The 19,599-nt window shown below is 37.9% G+C and overlaps 1 protein-coding gene and 1 long non-coding RNA gene across 2 annotated transcripts; one reads left to right on the top strand and one right to left on the bottom strand.

Annotated features, from left to right (window-relative positions):
- The first annotated feature begins 902 nt into the window (after nucleotides 1-902).
- On the top strand, nucleotides 903-3,540 carry LOC130417910 (gastrula zinc finger protein XlCGF49.1-like). The gene is made up of 2 exons (XM_056743760.1): nucleotides 903-1,079; nucleotides 1,553-3,540. The coding sequence occupies exon 2, from the start codon at nucleotides 1,558-1,560 to the stop codon at nucleotides 2,302-2,304; it is 747 nt and encodes a 248-aa protein (XP_056599738.1). The 5' UTR covers nucleotides 903-1,079; nucleotides 1,553-1,557; the 3' UTR covers nucleotides 2,305-3,540.
- Nucleotides 3,541-13,894: 10,354 nt separating this feature from the next.
- Nucleotides 13,895-16,535, bottom strand: LOC130418209 (uncharacterized). Its single transcript, XR_008906306.1, has 3 exons — nucleotides 16,343-16,535; nucleotides 15,382-15,522; nucleotides 13,895-13,989 (listed from the first exon to the last, which is right to left on the bottom strand). It is a non-coding gene; the product is annotated as an uncharacterized LOC130418209 (long non-coding RNA).
- Nucleotides 16,536-19,599: the final 3,064 nt, after the last annotated feature.

Raw genomic sequence — 19,599 nt, 5'->3', positions numbered from 1 at the left:
CTAGTGGACCAGCTGCAGTTTGGGGTTTTTAAGTCAACACAATCAAAGACTTTATGTTCAAATAATTAAAGATGTTTAGGTCATCCCAATTACAAGCAATCTAAACAGCAGATGTGGTAACATTTTTGTAAGATCACATTTATGAATTTAAGTGCTCCAGGTTTCTTTGCAGGAACGGCAGGGCCAGAAACCTCTCACACACACACACACACACACACACATACACACACACACTAACACACACAGACATACTAAAGAAGGCCCAGACATGAAGAGGACACAATAAAGGTACACAGAACTACAGCTTCCACTTATAAGCCCTGTGTCCAGTTGACCTGATCATGCTGTGTGTGTTATAAATGTGTAGCGGGTGTAAAGTGTGCAGTCATTGAAATGTGTCCAGACATATGTTCTTCACAGAAAATAACCCAAGGCCAATGTGTTTGAAAGAAAATAATTAATTGTAGCGTTTATCAATTCCCACAGACCCGAACACCGTACAAGGTTTAAAAATCTATTGATGGACAAACAAATATTAATTTAACAAAAGTCAAGAGCCCAACTGAAGCAAACACTGATCACTATAATGGTGGTATAGTACAAAAGGGACAAAACACTCAACTTTATTGTATTTCTAGGAATTACAGTGCATTTTTTATATATATTAAAAAGCCATTATTTTAGGCTTTGTCTTTATAAGATATGCAAGTGTGTGTAAATTCTCAAAGCTGGGCCTTTTAATAAAATATGTACATTTTTTATAATAATGGTATTTAAGCCGTTTTTAACAAGTGGTTTGATATAAAAACAACAGTATTCGTCACACTCGGCAGGTGGCGCTAAGCTGCTTGAGTTGCTTCTTCAACGCGCCATCACACCCACAGAAGAAGAGAAAGAGTTTGTATAGCGACAGGCGTGTCAGAGTTCCGTTCTTCACAAGTTCGTGCTGTTTTAAACTTTCTATTCCGTCGTTTATAGGCAGTTTTACGGTCGACTGACACATGAACAGACTCGCGCTGAGTGGATTTCACGCTCGAGACCGCCAGCCTCACTTTGTGTGCACAGCATTACACTGCAACGTAGGTTGTTTGCATAATATGGGTTATTATTGTGTTTGATTTCGTTCATTAAGGAGAGCTTATGCAGTGCACAGTCACTTGTGTCATGCGTGACATGTTTATGATAAAGGATCGAGATTGTTTTTTGTCATTAAGAGGATGTTTTTTTATTAATGTCTGAGTATTTTCACATTAAACACTTAGAGAGATCATTTGAAAAGTACTTTACATTTGGAGAAATTGGACCTAACACCCAATGATATCATTATGTCATTCTGAAAATGAAATACACAATGAATTTGAGAAAATCTGTCTCAGTTTGGCGGTCCTGCCACTGCAAACATATTATCAATACATATCATTCACTTATATATTCACCCAATACATGTATAATCACTCATTTAAATGAATTTTATCTAGTAAACTAAAGGTATTTCATATGTGTGATATATTATCAAACGTTACAACATTTGACATATATTTACATTTTTCAGATCTGATGGAAGTGGAAGAGGAAACTTGGGGACTCTGTGAGCTTGAGGAGAAATGTCTGTATCGGAAACCTCCTAATTCCATCACGAGAAAGAAATCTTTGGTTTCTTCACAGACCGAAAAGGATTTCTCACGGAAAAGAAGTCGGAGAAACGAACAACGTCCCAAAGCTGTCCCTTGCCCTCACTGTGAAAAGAGCTCGACATGTAAAGCCGACCTAGAGAGACATATAAGGAGTCACACTGGAGAGAAGCCTTTCACGTGTCCTCAGTGTGAACGGAGTTTCGCGTGTAAAGCAGACTTAAAGAGGCACATAAGAATCCACACCGGAGAGAAACCTTTCACATGTCCCCAGTGTGCAAAGAGCTACATGTGGGCACAAACTCTGAAAGATCATCTGCGCACTCACAACAGGGTGAGATCATACAACTGCCATCAATGTGACAAAACCTTTGTTTTACTATCCTCCCTGAAAAGACACGAGAACGCTCATGCCATGGAGAAGTCATACTTGTGTACGCTCTGCGGATGGGCTTTCATTCGACTGCATCATCTGAAGAAGCACCAGCAGATTCACACGGGTGAGAGGTCTCACATGTGCTTGGAGTGCGGGATGACCTTAGCTAATAGCAAGAGCTTCAGACAGCATCAGATTGTCCACACCAGAAAAACCCTTGCCAGTGGTCAGACTGCGGCAAAAGGTTCACTCGCTCCAGAGCTCCGGGAAGACACCAGCGAATACACGTTGCCGTGACGCCCCATCAATGTACTGCGTGTGGGAGGAGTTTCAGCACATCAAGTACTCTTCTGACCCATACTAACAACTACTGTCCAAAGACATCAGACACTCCATCTGAAGCGCCGCTGCCAGAAGCACGGAGTGCAAGTTCAACTCATTCTAGCCTTGAGTTGAGAGAAAAACATGTTTCTACCTCTAAGAGTTACAGATCAAGAGCTTTACTCTATGAAGGAAGTAGGGAAAATGGATGATCACTTGACTCTTATTGGTAATATAATTCATGTGATGCAATTATACCTTTCAGAAAGTCCTTGCTGGGTGCCTCAATTCCAGCCTCGTCTAAAAGACTACTTTAGGTTTGTTGACTGGAGCTGTGCCACTTGAGAAGACCTCTCTCCAACATATTGGATCGTGATGCAGTGATCTCAAATGTGTTCCCATCTGTAAGCACTGCAGCACTGATTGTTTTGAGTGCATCATCATCAAGGATAGGCGAGACTTGAAAAACAACAAAGTTATTGAATAATACTATTCGTTACAAATGTGAAATTATATACAAGTAAAAAAAAGATTGACACGCATTGTATTTGTTCAATCAAAAAGTTTGAAAACATCATCTACATCAAAAATGTATTTTTCTGAATTACCCAAGATGCTGTGTCTTTTAATGTCTTTAAAAGTCTGAAATTCTATAATGTCAAAATAAGGTCTTCATTCACATTAAAATGTCTTAAATCCACGTTTTCAAGGTCTTAACTATGTAGTTGAACCGACGGCGTGAAGAAGATTTTAGTTTTGTTTTATAATCATGTCCCTGATGTCATGATTTATCACGCAGAACAAAATAGGCGGAACCAACTAACAAATTACATGTTCGTGAGGGTTCGTTAGGGGACAAGTTGAGAGGGTCTGTCTGCAGCCGATGGGGCGAGTGGAGCTCCACTCTTGAACAGGAAATACTCAATAATAAAGAAGGTGCAAAATGACGTCGCTGTGCTCTCCGATTTTCGAACTGTAACTCGGGTAGTTTTATCTCGGCATCCCTACACTACTCGCAGACTGACGCTTAACATGCACTGCAAGCACAACACATATGGCTTCCGTGAAATTACGCAAAAAGGGCAAATAAACACCATGGATTTATGTATTTTTAACGTTTTTTTGATCATTATTTACTGTTACTTGCAGATGATGTGGTTTGTAAATATAGTTTGTGTTTTTTACTCGAAACAATTATTACATAATTTGTGGAAATAATTCAACATCTTACAGTGGTTGTTTTGTATGTTTTTTTTGCTTTAAATACAAAATTCCTAAATTATTTGTTCATTTGATGTTTCATTTATTGATCTCTGCTAACTATTTTAATGTTTACTTTCTAAATACAAACCTGGAACCGATCTCTGGATTAAGTAACATTAAAGGTATTTAATAACATTTAAACATTCATTTTGTAGCATTAAAACATTACGTGATTATTTGTTGACATTAAAACATCGCCATTTCTAAACTACTTCCGGGTTGAGGTCAGAATTAGGTGACGTATATCCGCTCAGGCTTTGAGTGGAGGTGACGTATTTCCGCTTTTGAGTGGAGCTTCACTCGCCCCAGACCCTATTGGAAAGTTTGAGCTTTAGCCATAGGGAAGTGCAAATTTGATGCTATGAAATTGGTCTTAAATTGCATTCGGCACGGTATTAAAAAGGTCTTGAATCTAACTCAGAAACCTGCAGATACCTTCTCCATCGGAAAATGATTCTATAAAATGAAAACATATGTATCAAGAATAACACCATTAAATAACTAATAAATGAAAAAAAGATAAAGAGATTTATTTTCATCCCTCTAAGAATATAAAATAAATTTGCAAGTTACAGTAAGGTTATTAACTTCCTAAAATCTTCATAACCCTTCCAAAACTATCAGTTTCATCCTCTGTGAGAGGTTGTTTGGTACAGCATGACTCGACATGCCCAGCTAAGACTTGAAGTGGCATACACAACCCACAGATTCGACAGGTTGCTTTTGGCATTTTTTTTATTCAGGGGCATCTGGTGGAAGAGAGTGTATCGAGTTTCTCTTGGAGAATCTTTCCACCTCCACTTAATGATCTTTAATACTGTACCCTATTAGCTTTCCTGTTGTTCAGTGGTAAGAGCATTGCGTTAACAACGCAAGGTTGTGGGTTCCAGCCCAGAGAATTGCAAATACCTATGTATAAATGTATAGGATAAAGCAATGTAAGTCGCTTTAGATAAAAGCGTCTGCCAAATGCATAAATGCCTAAATGTAAATGTATTCCCATCAGCCTCTGGTGGGACATCCACTAGTTTTCCCTGTCCTGATACACCTTTATGCATAACAAATCCAGTGAATGGCTTGAATATTGTAACACAGCACTTTGAGGTTCTTATTTGTTATCATGATTTATCCTATTTTTATATATTGAGATATTCATTCAATTTTAAATACCAAGTGCCTTGTGCAGAAGACTCTTCGAACGTTTTGGATGGTGGTCCAACAACAGTGTCTTTGTTATCTGCACAGAGAACATAGACCCCCACAAATGTGCTACAATCTTAACAAAATTCAGAATGAAATGCAAACTTTCTCTGAACCACAGATTAAAACATATTCCAATCTTACATTAACATAAATCACCTGGTCAGTTCCCTCTGCAATGGTGTCATCTGCTGACGGGTGAATTACAGCCATCAACATTAGCATTAGCTGACTCAACTCAACTTTATTTATATAACGCTTTTTACAATTTTCAGTGTTACAAAGCAGCTGTACATGAGACACATTGAATATAAGAAAAAAACTAAAGGCATATACCTGTAAAAACAAGAAAAAGGTGAAAAACAACAAAAGACAGACATACAAATGCTCCACACACACAATATGCATACATACACACATTGACATAGATGCACACACGCAACACACTCGAACATACGCACAGTAAAAGCACACATTTGAGATAAAGGAGAGAGAACCAAAGGTCAAATATTGACTGGACTTGTGATTTGCGGGACATATCATTTTTTATTGCTACAATTTGAAAACGGTCAGATAAATAAGATTTAAACCATTTCAATGCTATTCCGTTAATGCCGACGTAATTTTCGAGTCTATGCAGGAGTATGCTGTGGTCAATGGTGTCAAATGCAGCACTGAGGTCTAGCAGCACCAATAACGAAATACAGCCACGGTCAGACGCTAAAAGCAGATCATTTGTAACTCTGATCAAAGCAGTCTCTGTACTGTGACATGCTCGAAATCCAGACTGGAATTCATCATTAATGTCATTCCTTTGGAGGAAGGAGCATAACTGAGTTGAAACTACTTTTTCCAGAACTTTGGATATAAAAGGTAAATTCGATATAGGCCTGTAATTCCCTAGTTCTTTAGGGTCGAGTTTGGGTTTTTTGACAAGGGGCCTTATAACAGCCACCTTAAATGCTTTAGGCACATGTCCTAATGTCAGAGATGAGTTAATAATACTGAGAAGAGGATCTATAATTTCCGGGAGCATTTCTTTCAGTAGTTTTGTAGGTATAGGGTCTAGCATGCATGTTGTTGATTTAGATGATCTAATGATTTTAGACAGTTCATCGTGATCTACTGTAGAAAATAATTGCAATTTCTCCTTAGGGGTGCTGTAGTTAGTTTGTTCAGCGGGTTTCACTTCTGGTTACATTGTTATAATTTTTTCTCTAATATGTTGGATTTTACTAGTGAAGTAGTTCATAAATTCAACACTGTTATGCTGATAATCAGAATCTGAAGTCGCTGACGACTTATTTTTTGTTAATTTAGCCACGGTGTTAAATAAAAACCTAAGGTTGTGATGGTTTTCTTCTATTAGTGTTGAGAAGTAGGCGGATCTAGACGTTTTTATGGCATTCCTGTATTTTCTAGTACTATCCTTCCATGCTATACGAAATACCTCTAAATTAGTTTTCTTAAAGTTCCGCTCCATTTTACAGGACGCCTTCTTTATAGCCTGAGTGTGTTCATTATACCACGGTGTTGGGCTGCTATTTTTAATCTTTTTTAAACGCAGAGGAGCAACTGTGTCTAATGTTTCAGAGAAGGTAGAGTTAAAATTTTCAATAGTAGTGTCAAAATCGTCAACGTTTTTACTCATGCTAGATATTTTAGACAATTCAGGCAGATTATCGAGAAACGCATCTTTGGTAGTTGAAGTAATCGTTCTACCATATTTGTAACAAGGAGTTTGATTTGCAGCTGTAGTGAAGGAAACATAATATCAGATAATGATCCGAAATGTCTTCACTCTGCTGAACGATTTTAACATCGTCCACATTTATACCGTAAAATAGTATTAAATCTAAAGTATGATTACGAAGGTTAGTGGGTCCTGACACATGTTGACTAACGCCCATGGAGTTAAGAGTGTCTTTGAAAGCCATTCCCAAGGCATCTGTTTCATTATCTACATGGATAATGATACAGCTGACCCAAGTACAGATTGAAATGATCAGGTTATTTATGTTTAGGTAAGGTTGGAATATGTTTTGCGGAAATCTGCTGCTGCCCTATGGAAGCATATGTGGTGCAAAATTCAATTTGCAATGCAATATTCAAAATGGCAATGTATTTCTGTATTTAAATTTACATTTTCCATTACTCCACATGTGCAAACTTTGGTGCAGAAGGAAAATGAAAATGAAATTATATTATTTACATTTGCCATTTCCAACAGCAGTCTTAATGTGTAATGTGCATACTTTTTAACGCTCTTTAAGTTGCAAAATTAAAATGAAAATGCAATCCCCGGATTGATTATATATGTTTAAGATAGTCAAGCAAAACTGTAGCAAAAAGAAAATTCTAATGTCATTTTCTCTTAATGCATTAACATTAACAGGTTGAACATTTGGGATTGCATTTTCATTTACACACAGTGCGTTGAGTGGTGCAAAATTCAATGTGGACTTGAAAATGCATTTCGAGCTGACCACGCCCCCTCCCCGGTACAGCGTCATTGCGTGAAGGCGGAGCCAGCATCGCTATTTGCTAGTCAGGTGTGTTGTTTTGAGGTGTTGAAAACACGTTCGACTGCAGAGATAATAAAAGCGTTAAATCGCTTGCACATACACGTTTTCATCATAAACACGTTCAGTATTTGTTGTCTTTGTTTCTGAATGATTATGTTAAGATATTGACTGTTTTTGTGGTGCAACATTTACTTAACTTCAGGAATCGAGTTATTCAGTGGATCTGTCACAGCCTAAACTGCAGCATCCGGATGAATTAGAAACCAAGGTTAATTTTCGTAAGGGCAGATCTCCACTTTGGCAATGTTTATGTGTATTTGTGCATAATCTCTCCCCTTACACTTTCTCCAGCACGAAAGAAGCACAGTACAGAGGTGTATTTCACGTGGATGTATCGCGTTTGTGATTGTACTGTAGAGTTACTGAACAGTGGTCTCACAAAACGACCATTTCTGAACAATTGTATGAAGATATTGTGACAAAAAAGACATTAATCAAAATACTGAATGTGTTCATGATGAAAACGCGTATGAGAAAGTCAAGTGATTATGAGACATTCAACAGGCGAGCTCACCGCTTGATAAGGCAGAAATTCTAGAAATGTAGCTACTAGTTCTATCGTCTACAGAGACGTACTCATCTTAAAAAAACACCCAAGTAATTTTATTCTTTGTGCTCAAATTCGTGTGCATACAATTTAATGTTTTATCAGCTTTGCAGCCGCACATCCATGCCTTTAACTAGCGATGCTGGCTCCGCCTTCACGCAATGACGCTGTACCGGAGTGGGGGCGTGGTCAGCTCGAAATGCATTTTCAAGTCCACATTGAATTTTGCACCACTCAACGCACTGTGTGTAAATGAAAATGCAATCCCAAATGTTCAGCCTGTTAATGTTAATGCATTAAGGGAAAATGACATTAGAATTTTCTTTTTGCTACAGTTTTGCTTGACTATCTTAAATATGTATAATCAATCCGGTAATGCATTTTCATTTTAATTTTGCAACTTAAAGACCGTTAAAAAGTATGCACATTACACATTAAGACTGCTGTTGGAAATGGCAAATGTAAATAATATAATTGAATTTTCATTTTCCTTTTGCACCAAAGTTTGCACATGTGGAGTAATGGAAAATGTAAATTTAAATACAGAAATACATTGCCATTTTGAATATTGCATTGCAAATTGAATTTTGCACCACATATGCTTCCATACTGCCCTAGCTGATCATTTATCAATGTTATCAGATGGCCAGTTGTTTGTCAATGGAATCAGACTGGAACCGTAAACAACATTTTACAATTGTATAACATAACATTTGTGAACCAATCTTTACCCCCTTGGAGGATGTTAAACTTACAAAAAAGGTACCATTGTATTATCATTTTATTAGGACAGTAGTGAAGTGACAGTCTAGGACACGTGTATGTCAAATCATTTAACCACCCACAATCAATATGCAATCAAGATTAAGTTAATAAACAAAACTGGTTAACTGAGATCATGGACTCGACCGGTCCATCTTTACTTCACAGTAAGATTTCATTGTTGTATGTGGCATTTTCATTGGCCAGTAATGGAAGCCTATTTCTGATTGTTTGATTCGTTTACGCTCACGCAGAAATTGCAAATCTAAAACTTGAACACAAAAAATGTGCATGTAAATTAACTCTTGTGAGGGGAAATAACACCTGAGTCAAAGCAGGTCGCTTGTGCATATTATTGACTACATGCACAACTACTCTCTGTTGCAGTCATTTGGACTTTTGGCACCGTTGGTGAAAGCGCTAGCTAATGCTAATGATCAGATGAACACTGGGGATAGAGGCTTTTTTATTTGTACAGATTGTAGGATAAAATGTAGATAAAAACATGTCTAATCTTTAGCATTAACTATTCCTTTCACCAACGGCCCAAATTTGCTACGCATAATTGAAGTGCTGTCCCGAACATACCTGTGAAGTCACCGCCGCTTAGCATTCATGAGATATAATGCTTTTTATGTAACTGCTTATATATCTTGAACGCTTTTCTGAAATGTACTTTCTGATGGTCATCATTTCTCCTGGTCGTGCCGATTCCAGTATGCCTCATTTGTCATTTTCTGACATTTGGTTCATAACTTATTGTAAAGCATATGAAAAGTTTTTTTTGCTGCTCATTTTACAAATGTGGTCTATTTTTTTTTAAAGCTCCGCTCATATGATTGCAGCGCTGCGCTCCCGGCTCCTTTTGAGCTTGGCCCCTTCAAAAGGAATAGCGATGCATACAGGAATAGAAACCGTGTTAAGGCTAGAAATAATTTTAGGGTTTTATGTTTACACTTGGTACTGTTGGCAGCTTTTGTCAAGTCCTGAATGCAGTACACCAGAGTATAGACACGGGTAAGTACATTTTCTGCAAACAGGTTATTTTGGTCCCTGTGCCAGCTATATCAATATCAATATTTCTCAGTGCATTCACTTTTGAAATTGACCATTAAGCAAGCAAAAAAACACAATTTCTACTAACTTAAATGTATCTAAAAACTATTTAAATAATTTGTATGGTCAACCACAACATCAAAATGATCTAAGGCATCAGCATCAGTGTCATCCAATGTGCAAGTATGTAACGTTCTGTGATATATTCAACCGTAAACTAACTTATTTTTAGGGTATTTGAGGACTGACGTAAGTTCTTATTATGCTGTGCTGTGTTAATGGTGCTGCAGGCCGAGAGTGCATCCCAGCAGACGTCTACCTCAGTGACTGCGTGCAACTAACTGATTCCGTCCACCTCTGTGACTCCAACCACAAGTGGCTTCTACAAGTCCGTACTAAGCCTTTAACACTTTCTGACATCATCCATCCAGCCATTTTTTTCCGCTTATCCTGGGCTGGGTTGCGGGGGCAGCAGTCTAATGGATGCCCAGACTTCCCTCTACCTAGTCACTTCCTCCAGCTCTTTCGGGGAGAAACCGAGGCGTTCCCAGGCCAGCCGGGAGACATAGTACCTCCAGTGTGTCCTAGGTCTTCCCCGGGGTCTCCTCACGGTGGGACTCCAGGAACACCTTCCCGGGAAGACGTCCTGGGGGCATCCGGAAAAGATGCCCGAGCCACCTCAGCTGTTCCCTCTCGATGTGGAGGAGCAGCGGCTCTACTCTGAGCTCCTCCCGAGTGACCGAGCTTCTCACCCTATCTCTAAGGGATTGCCCAGCCACCGTACGGAGATAGCTCATTTTGGCCGCCTGTATCCGGGATCTTGTCCTTTCGGTCATGACCCACAGCTCATGACCATAGGTCAGAGTATGAACGTAGATTGACCGGTAAATCGAGAGCTTCGACTTGCGGCTCAGCTCCTTCTTCACCACGACAGACCGGTACACTGTTCCTCCTGAATCCGAGGTTCTAACATCGGCCGGATTCTCCTCTCCAGTACCCTGGCATAGACTTTCCCGGGGAGGCTGAGAAGTGTGATCCCCGATAGTTGGAGCACACCCTCCGGTCCCCCTTCTTAAAAGAGGGACCACCACCCCGGTCTGCCAGTCCAAAGGCACTGTCCCCGACTGCCATGCGGTGCTGCAGAGGCGTGTCAGCCAAGACAGTCTCACAATATCCAGAGACTTGAGGTACTCAGGGCGGATCTCATCCACCCCCGGAGCCCTGCCACCGAGGAGTTTCTTGACTACCTCGGTGACTTCAGCCCGGGTGATGGACGAGTCTGCCTCCGAGCCCTCAGCCTCTGCTTCCTCAATGGAAGACGTGACGGCGGGATTGAGGAGATCCTGGAAGTATTCCTTTCACCGCCCGATGATATCCCCGGTCGAGGTCAACAGCTGCTCCCCTCCACTGTAAACAGCGTTGGTAGGGCACTGCTTCCCCCTCCTGAGGCGCCGGACGGTTTGCCAGAATCTCGTCGAGGCCGACCGATAGTCCTTCTCCATGGCCTCACCAAACTCCTCCCAGGAGGAGGATTTTGTCTCCCCCAACCACCTGGGCTGCAGTCCGCTTGGCCTGTCGGTACCTGTCAGCTGCCTCGGGAGTCCCACAAGCCAGCCAGGCCCAATAGGACTCCTTTTTCAGGTGCCATGTGCACTGATGGACACCCTTATGCTTGAACATGGTGTTCGTTATGGACAAGCTGTAACTAGCACAGAAGTCCAATAACAGAACACCACTCGGGTTCAGATCAGGGGGAGCCGTTCCTCCCAATCATGCCCCTCCAGGTCTCACTGTCGTTGCCCTAGTGGGCATTGAAGTCCCCAGCAGAACGACGGAGTCCTCAGTCGGAGCGCTTTCCAGCACCCCTCCCAGAGTCTCCAACAAGGCCGGGTACTCTACACTGCCGTTTGGCCCATAGACGCACACGACAGTGAGAGACCTATCCCCGACCCGAAGGCGCAGGGAAGCGACCCTCTCGTTCACCGGGGTAAAATCCAACACATAGCGGCTGAGCTTAATAGAGCTTATGATATCAATCAACATGCCACACTTGGTTTGGTCCTGCTGTAAAGTATCCTCTTCGGACAAACCTGTGTCGCTGGCGAAGATGAACATCAGATGGATTCAGTCTGCGAAGGGTATGCATTACATCATCCCTTGTAACTTTAAGGAGATATTTTTCCCGTAATGTTTGGCACATAGCTCTGTAACCTAAAAGCTGACCCGAGCCTCTCAGTTCATGTATAATTGCTGCATGCACAGTTGCAAAGGGAGTAAAGTCTGTTTTCCTAGTTAGGCCTGCATTTTTTAGCTTTCTTTTCAAGGTGCTTAGACTCATGGAAATGTTATGTTTCGTTTCAAGAAAATCAAGGATGACATCATATGTGTGGCCCCCTAAGAAATATTTATGAATAATGTAAGCCTCTGAATGTTCATTTAAGACCATCCCTGGATCTTTATGAAGAAGAAAAACAAGTCGTTAGGAATGCAGGAATCCACAAACAACATATGAATTACTTATGCATAAATGTTCACTTTGTTTATTGGTCTTAAAAACACATTGCAAATCTACAGTCCCCAACCAGTGCAAGTCTTATGTTAAAAAAAATACATGCCTCTTAAAGCAATAATGTAATGCATGTTTCTGTTTGTATTTGTTTCAATATGTGTATATGCACTAATAAAAATGTATAAGGTAAAATGAGTCTACAGTGACCAATCCTTAAAAGCCAACACAAGAGTCAACAAGATTAAAGAGTTAAACAGCTTGTACTGTAGGGGGATTGCAGATAGGGTGCTTTAATCCAGAACAATCAAGCTAAATCAGAACGCAAAATAAAATAAGATATTTAAACACTAGTAAAAACACATACCACCCAGTAGAAAAGGGGCCAAAAAATTAATGTTACTGCCACAGGAACCACAAAAGCATCCAATTTGTCCAACCAAATCGATATCACAATATGGACAGTACATGACCTGGGGAAGAGGAACAATGTGACTGCTCAAAGATACCCAGATAGCAAAATTGATGTGGCCCAGATCTGGCTCACATTAGACACATTCATCAGGCCCACTGTTGGCATGGAATGATGGCACTTGAGCGGTCCGCCCTTGTTTGCCAGATATCAACCAAAAGAAAGCCTTAGCAATGCCATATGTCCGCCAAACACAGAACAAATAAAGCAGATCTGGCCCAAATCTGGGCAACAGTAAATTTAATTTTGGCCCAGATTTGGCCCAGATCCAACACCTTGCTCCGGCCCACATACAGCATGGAATGATGGCACTTTGGTGGTTCACTCCTGTTCGCCATGTCTCACACACAAGAAAGCCTTAGCAATGCCACATGTCAGCCAAACACAAAACAAATGAAGCAGATCTGGCCCAAATCTGGGCAACCGTAAATTTAATTTTGGCCCAGATCTAACACCTTGCTCCGGCCCACATACCGCATGGAATGATGGCACTTGGGTGGTTAACTCCTGTTCGCCAGGTCTCAAACACGAAAACGCCTTAGCAATGCCACATGTCAGCCAAACACAAAACAAATAAAGCAGATCTGGCCAATATCTGGGCAACTTTAAATTTATTTTTGGCCTATATTTGGACTAAACACCGGCCCACATACTGCATGGAATGATGACACTTGGACCCACTCCTGTTCAACCAAAATCAAGACAGATCAATGCCACATGTCAGCCATGTCATTAAAACAAAGCTGGCTAGATCTGGCCCAAATCTGGGCAACATTAAATGTTAATTCTGGCCCAGATTCATCACCTTGGATGTAAAGAAGGCTTTAGCATGAACAATTGTATTGAAAAGATTACGAAATGCCGAAAAAATCACTGTCAAGTAAAGTAAGCTAATGCTAATGCTAACAAATACACCCCTACTCTTAAGTATTACCAAAATACGTCTGCATAACAATATAATAAACACAAACATACAAAACTTACTCTGGAAAATGTTAAGATAAGTTACAACAGATAATTCAGAAGCATTTTTTGAAAACAACTGCTTAATTTATTAATATTGCCAAAAACAAACATTGCATGATTACACATCCAAAACTGGGAAGCAATCTGAATATGCAAAAAAAGAACAATAACAATTAAAACAAATAAAACACAAAAATGGTGTTAAGTCATCTTATAAGACTATTAATTAGACAGGAACCATCCAAATACACGTTTTAATGAACTCCTTGACTGGGCCCATCAGCTCCATGGCAGTCTTGCGGGCCTTTTAAGGAATACACAAATAAAATAAATTGTTGACACACACAATTTAGAAATTAAACGATTTAATGCATGTTTAAAATTCTTTAACAGAATGGTTAAACATTAAATAAATTTCATCCTAGATAGATTTCACCATGTGTACAAATCCCTAATATGGAGACAGATTCTAACATGGTGTGTGTCACTAAACAGTACATTTAAACTGATGTTTTTAAAAAAAATTCTAACATTTTTCTAAAATTTTAAACAGCAAATATAGTTTGTTTCAAATTGCTTAAACACAACTTTTCTGAACTATGGCTCCACTTCTCAAAACTTCATACACAATACCACCAAATATGGATACAAAATGTCACATACTTCTTGCAAAAGCATACATAAATAGATTTATGTAGCCTTTTTGTTTTCTTGATTTTCTTTTAAATCTATGGCATGTCAAAAGCGCTTTTAATAAAATACAATTTTATTAATTATTTTAAATTAAGAGAAAACCTCTCGCACTCGATTCTACCACATTAATAACAGATATAGGAAATTATAAACAATAACAGACATACATATTAACGTGAAATAGTTAATAGTTAATAGAAATATTAAGTGTATAGATTGATCAACGTTCTAAGATCATCAGCATCAGAGTTGAGAGCCACATTTATAAAAAAGAACACACTATGAGTGAATAGTTTAACTGACTCAGACTCAATTAACACTTTTAGTGTGTAAATAATTAAACAAACTGAAATATTTCATACAAACCATTTTATTATTATATTTTAAATTGTTTAATTACAAGTGCTGCTTGATGTCATTCAGAATTGCGATCTTAGTATAAAACAAACAAAAGTGTTTTTAAGTATATCCAGAATTATGCCGCAGTAATTTTATTTAACACTTCAATTTCACACAAAATGTATGAAATATTTGTATACATAATAGAAATGCAGGGGGGTAAAAATATTTCTCAAAACACAGATTTGATTTCTTAGTGAACCAATTACAAGAGCTTGCAAACATGACTGTTGGATGTAGGTTATCATAAAATAAGTATTCCATTTAAATTGCTGTATTCCTCAAATAAAACAAAAGAGCTGTAAGAGTAGAATAATTTGTGTTATGTAGAGAATTGTGTTCAGAATTTTGCAAAATGTTTGTTTTACAGTGACAAGCTGAATTTAGGCATGTAATCTGCTTTTAGTTTGACATACTTGGTCTAAAGATTAGGTATTTGAGTGACTGTTTCATATTTAAGCCTCAAGTACCACATTTTGTTTTGTGGTAAAAAAGTTGACTTTGTCCTAATAAATGGTTTAATGCACACCTTAAAGCCAATCAAAGACCATATTACTATGTTAATTATTACAGATATAGCACAAAAACAATGTAACTGCCTTACGTGTATCTTGGGCACTCCTCCGTTTCTCTCTTTCGCGTCTCCCACCATCACGGTCACCAGCCAGGTGAAGCCATTTTTTAATATATAATTCTATTTCTTGGTCAGTGGCCGTCGATGTTAGTGAGTTCTTTCTGACAGTTCCTAAAAAACAGAATCAATAAAAACGTAACAATGAGACTATATATTATAAATAAAGCACTCAAGGCCACACATAATGTTGTTAATGCTGTAATTTGCTGTTACACCACCAAAGGTTTTGATTATATCAAGAAAAAAAACAGCTAGTGAAAACTGAAAAAAAGATGGAATAATTATATATTTAAGGAAAACAAATCATAACTGTAATATTACTGCAAAAAAGCCATAGGACCAAGTAAAAAATTAATTGTAAAATTCTTTCTGTGGATCAGACTGCAAACAAAATACCCTTTTTGGATGTGCTTTGCATTCATGTTTTAGGATGTTTTCATAATACACTTTATTAAGGTGAATACTAAATTTAATTTTAATGAATTACGCCACATTTAGCATTTGGGAACACTGCTGGAACCCAATTTTGTCTATATAGTTGGGAAAACAGAGCTCTGTGTCCCACAAAATTAAGGCTACGTTGCTACTTTTATGAAGAAGCACGCGGATGGTGGGGATGAGGTAGAGGAAATGGGGTTCATGTGGAGATCTGGAAAATGTAGGATTGCATTCCTCATTTTTCCCCCACCACATTTAAATATGCTTATAAAACTGTCTTTATCCAAGTTAGCGGCTACATAAATTGATTAACATGGTGCAAGCACATTAGAAATGATAAATTGTGACAATCGACTACAATTTGTGTGTCTTCTAATAAAAAAAACGCATAGTCAACTATATGGGGACAGCCGTACAGCATATAGAACACACTTTTAACACTTTTAACCAGTAATTACATTTTTTAGTTCCAATCTTTGGAAGGCCGTTTTACCATTCACTCCCCACCAGTTGAGCTGCTTCGCTAAAGCGTTGGTCAAGCAGTGTTTCATCACTCTCCAGACGGTGTCTTTAACATCAACAGCCCTTTTCCTTAAATTGCTACGAGCAATATTCCACTTTTCTCTCTCCATGACATCAATTACAAAAACAATTACTCAGTAAGATGCACTACAATGTCAATAACAGGATGCTCTGGAAAAGAAATAAGAAAAAGTTGTTTACTTCATGTACTGTAATACATAGAAACACTTTTGTGCCAATAGAAATGACCCCAAACTTTAAAGAAATCATCACTGTAAACCCGAACAGTGTAACCTACTAGATAGATCTGGACAGAAAAATACACTTGCTTCTAGGTTTATTTCATTTTATTATTCTATTACATTAATAATTTATTGCAATATTCATCTATCGCATGTATTCATTCCTTTATATTATTATTCACTTTTATTCATATTATTTGTTCCTTACTTTCCTGTTGTTTAACATCGTTGGGGGCTGTATTGTCAATTATGCTGATATGAGTATCCGTTGGTCTCCATCTCAAGGTTCATAATAATGTCATGAGACAATGTTTTGATACTGTAATCTTAAATGGTTAAAAACACATATTGAATCTGTTTCAAGTCAGACAAAGTTTGATAGACCTTGACTGAGCATTACAGCACAATTGAGATAATTCAATAAATCATTTTTCAGTTATTTAACATCACTTCGTCTCCGGCCTGCTGTTCTTCCCATCAGCTCTGTATCTACCTGGTGGTTGGGTTAAAGTATTGACTCACAACGAAGTTGATTTTCCAGGTTTAATAAGTTCCTGACAGAGAGAGATCTAGTGAAACTGGACTCAAATTGTAGATCTATAAGATCTACAAGCCATATCTCATAGTTAGATCTATCACTACGGAATATAAATGTGTAAACTGTTCTGTAAGTTCTCAGACTACCATCATCGTGATCAGTGTTTGCTTTAGTTCGCATCTTGACTTGTGTTTTACAGCTAAAATGTTTGTCGACTGTTTCTTTGCCACAGAAAACAATTATTTATAATGGCACAAAATACAGAGAGTAGAATTTTATTTCCACGGCTGACTGATATATTAAGAGTGGGTTTTGTTAATGTTGTAAAAAGTTGTACTGTCAGACCTGTGCTACTACTGAGTAGTTGTAGATATCACATTATTACTACAATACAAAACATTTGGACCACAGAATAAATTAGACATCAAGAATAAGAGTATGAGTTACATCAATAGCTGCGTTTACATGGAACATTGTAATCCGACTAAAAATCCAATCCCAATGAAAATGCTTCATAGAAACACGTCAATCAGACTAAAAATCCCGATTTTAGTAAAGGGTAAAGGGTGGTCTATGTTGTTTGTAATCCGCTTGACAAGACATGTAAACACTTGATCAGATTGAAAATTGAAGTAGGAAATTGTGCGCATGTGCAAAGACGTCACTCTGTTGTACAGACGTATGACGCACAAAACGAGCAGATGTTGCTGAAGAAACCAAAATCCATAAATCTGACAATGCAGCACAAATTCCATATGCTTGTCATCTCTACATGAACATTCATATTTGTATACATTTAAAATGTCTTAACTGTTTCCATGGAGTGTTTTTTTTAACGGCAAATTCTCCATTTTATTTAAAAATATGATAAAATATCTTATCATAAAATTAAAATTGTATAGTTACCAAGGATTTATTTTACATTTCCATGATAAGTCAGATGTGCAAAACAAGATTGCTTCAATGATATGTTGACATTAGCCTACTTTGCGTTTATGAACTGTACATTATTATGCTGGTGTCTGTGATATAAAATAAACACATGTGTACATGTTACACTTGTTTAAGTAGCCGCTTGTGTGAATATTATAATGATAGCCATGTCCACCGTGACCATCTCCGTTTACCATTATTGCAGATATGAATCTGTGTATTACCACTTCTAAAGTTCAGTATTAGCTGTCATTAGACATTTATTCAAATTATTGCTAAAATCCAGATGCTCTGGTGGGTCATTGTAATTTTGCCAAAATTTTAACAGCATCAGATGTGCTCCTGCTTTATTGGCACGAGATATCACTCTGACTTTATAAACTCTACATTCTATTCATATATAGGCTACACAAGGTGTGCTTTAAAACACCGTTTTAGTGGTGAACTTGTGCAGTCTGTGCATGTCAGAAGATTAAATCAGATTTTAAGCTTTCACATATTAACATACATAAATCAGATCATTTTATTTACCTTTCATGTAAACACTACGTTCGGATTGCACAATCGGAATAAATTAAATTTGATGTGTCCATGTAAACATCCCTAATAGTGACAGTCAACAATCACTCATTCATGACTCCCAGCATGCATTGTAGTTGTTCTTTTTATCTGAATTAGTTTGATGATTGTCACCATTGTTGAGGTCTGTATGACAAATGTTGATGTATAAGTGTCTCATTGATTTTTTTGTACCTTGTCATAATCTCTCTGCATTAATGAACCTTAACATTCACACCAGTCATAAAAGTCTACCCTATCTCAATGATTATTTGTTATTATTTGTTGCAAGAAATGCTGTATGTCATGAAAACCACTCCTTAACTCCTTACACCCACAAGGTCTCTTGTTAGTTGTTTGCATAAGTATTTTTAATAAAACACATGCAAACAGTGAAAGGGAATTAACCTAATAATAAGCAAGCGTCTCTCAGCTTGAACAAACACTGATCACCATGATGGTAATTTGAATTTCAACATTATTCTGGCTGGAAAAGGATATTGGATCAATGATTGCTTGCTGTCTAAGATATTGTCTGTTATATTACAAATGTTTTATTCAAATATTACATGTAACCATAAATAATCTTGTCTTTACTCCGTCTTTACTCATCTTTGTCATATAATAATCAAGCAGCCCTATTTGAAAACCATGGGAAATTATTGTCATTTTATTCTCATTGTATATCTTTGTTTGTATGAGTTTTAGTAGTGGCACAATAATAATACCTGAGCTGTTTTAGCTGCTTACCTAAAGGGTGCACTGAAAACTGTATTTGATGGCCACCAGGAAATTTCTGTAAAAAACACATTGAATGGTAGGGACAAAAACATCATGAGTCAAAACAGTACATGGTATAAACATAATACAGACCAATTAATTTTATAATTACTTATATAAAAACCCTAAATTAACTTCCCACTATTAAAACCACATCTTAATCATTAACATATTACT

This window comes from Triplophysa dalaica, chromosome 3 (assembly GCF_015846415.1).
Source record: "Triplophysa dalaica isolate WHDGS20190420 chromosome 3, ASM1584641v1, whole genome shotgun sequence".
NCBI lineage: Eukaryota > Metazoa > Chordata > Actinopteri > Cypriniformes > Nemacheilidae > Triplophysa > Triplophysa dalaica.
This window is presented reverse-complemented; position numbering and strand designations above follow the sequence as displayed.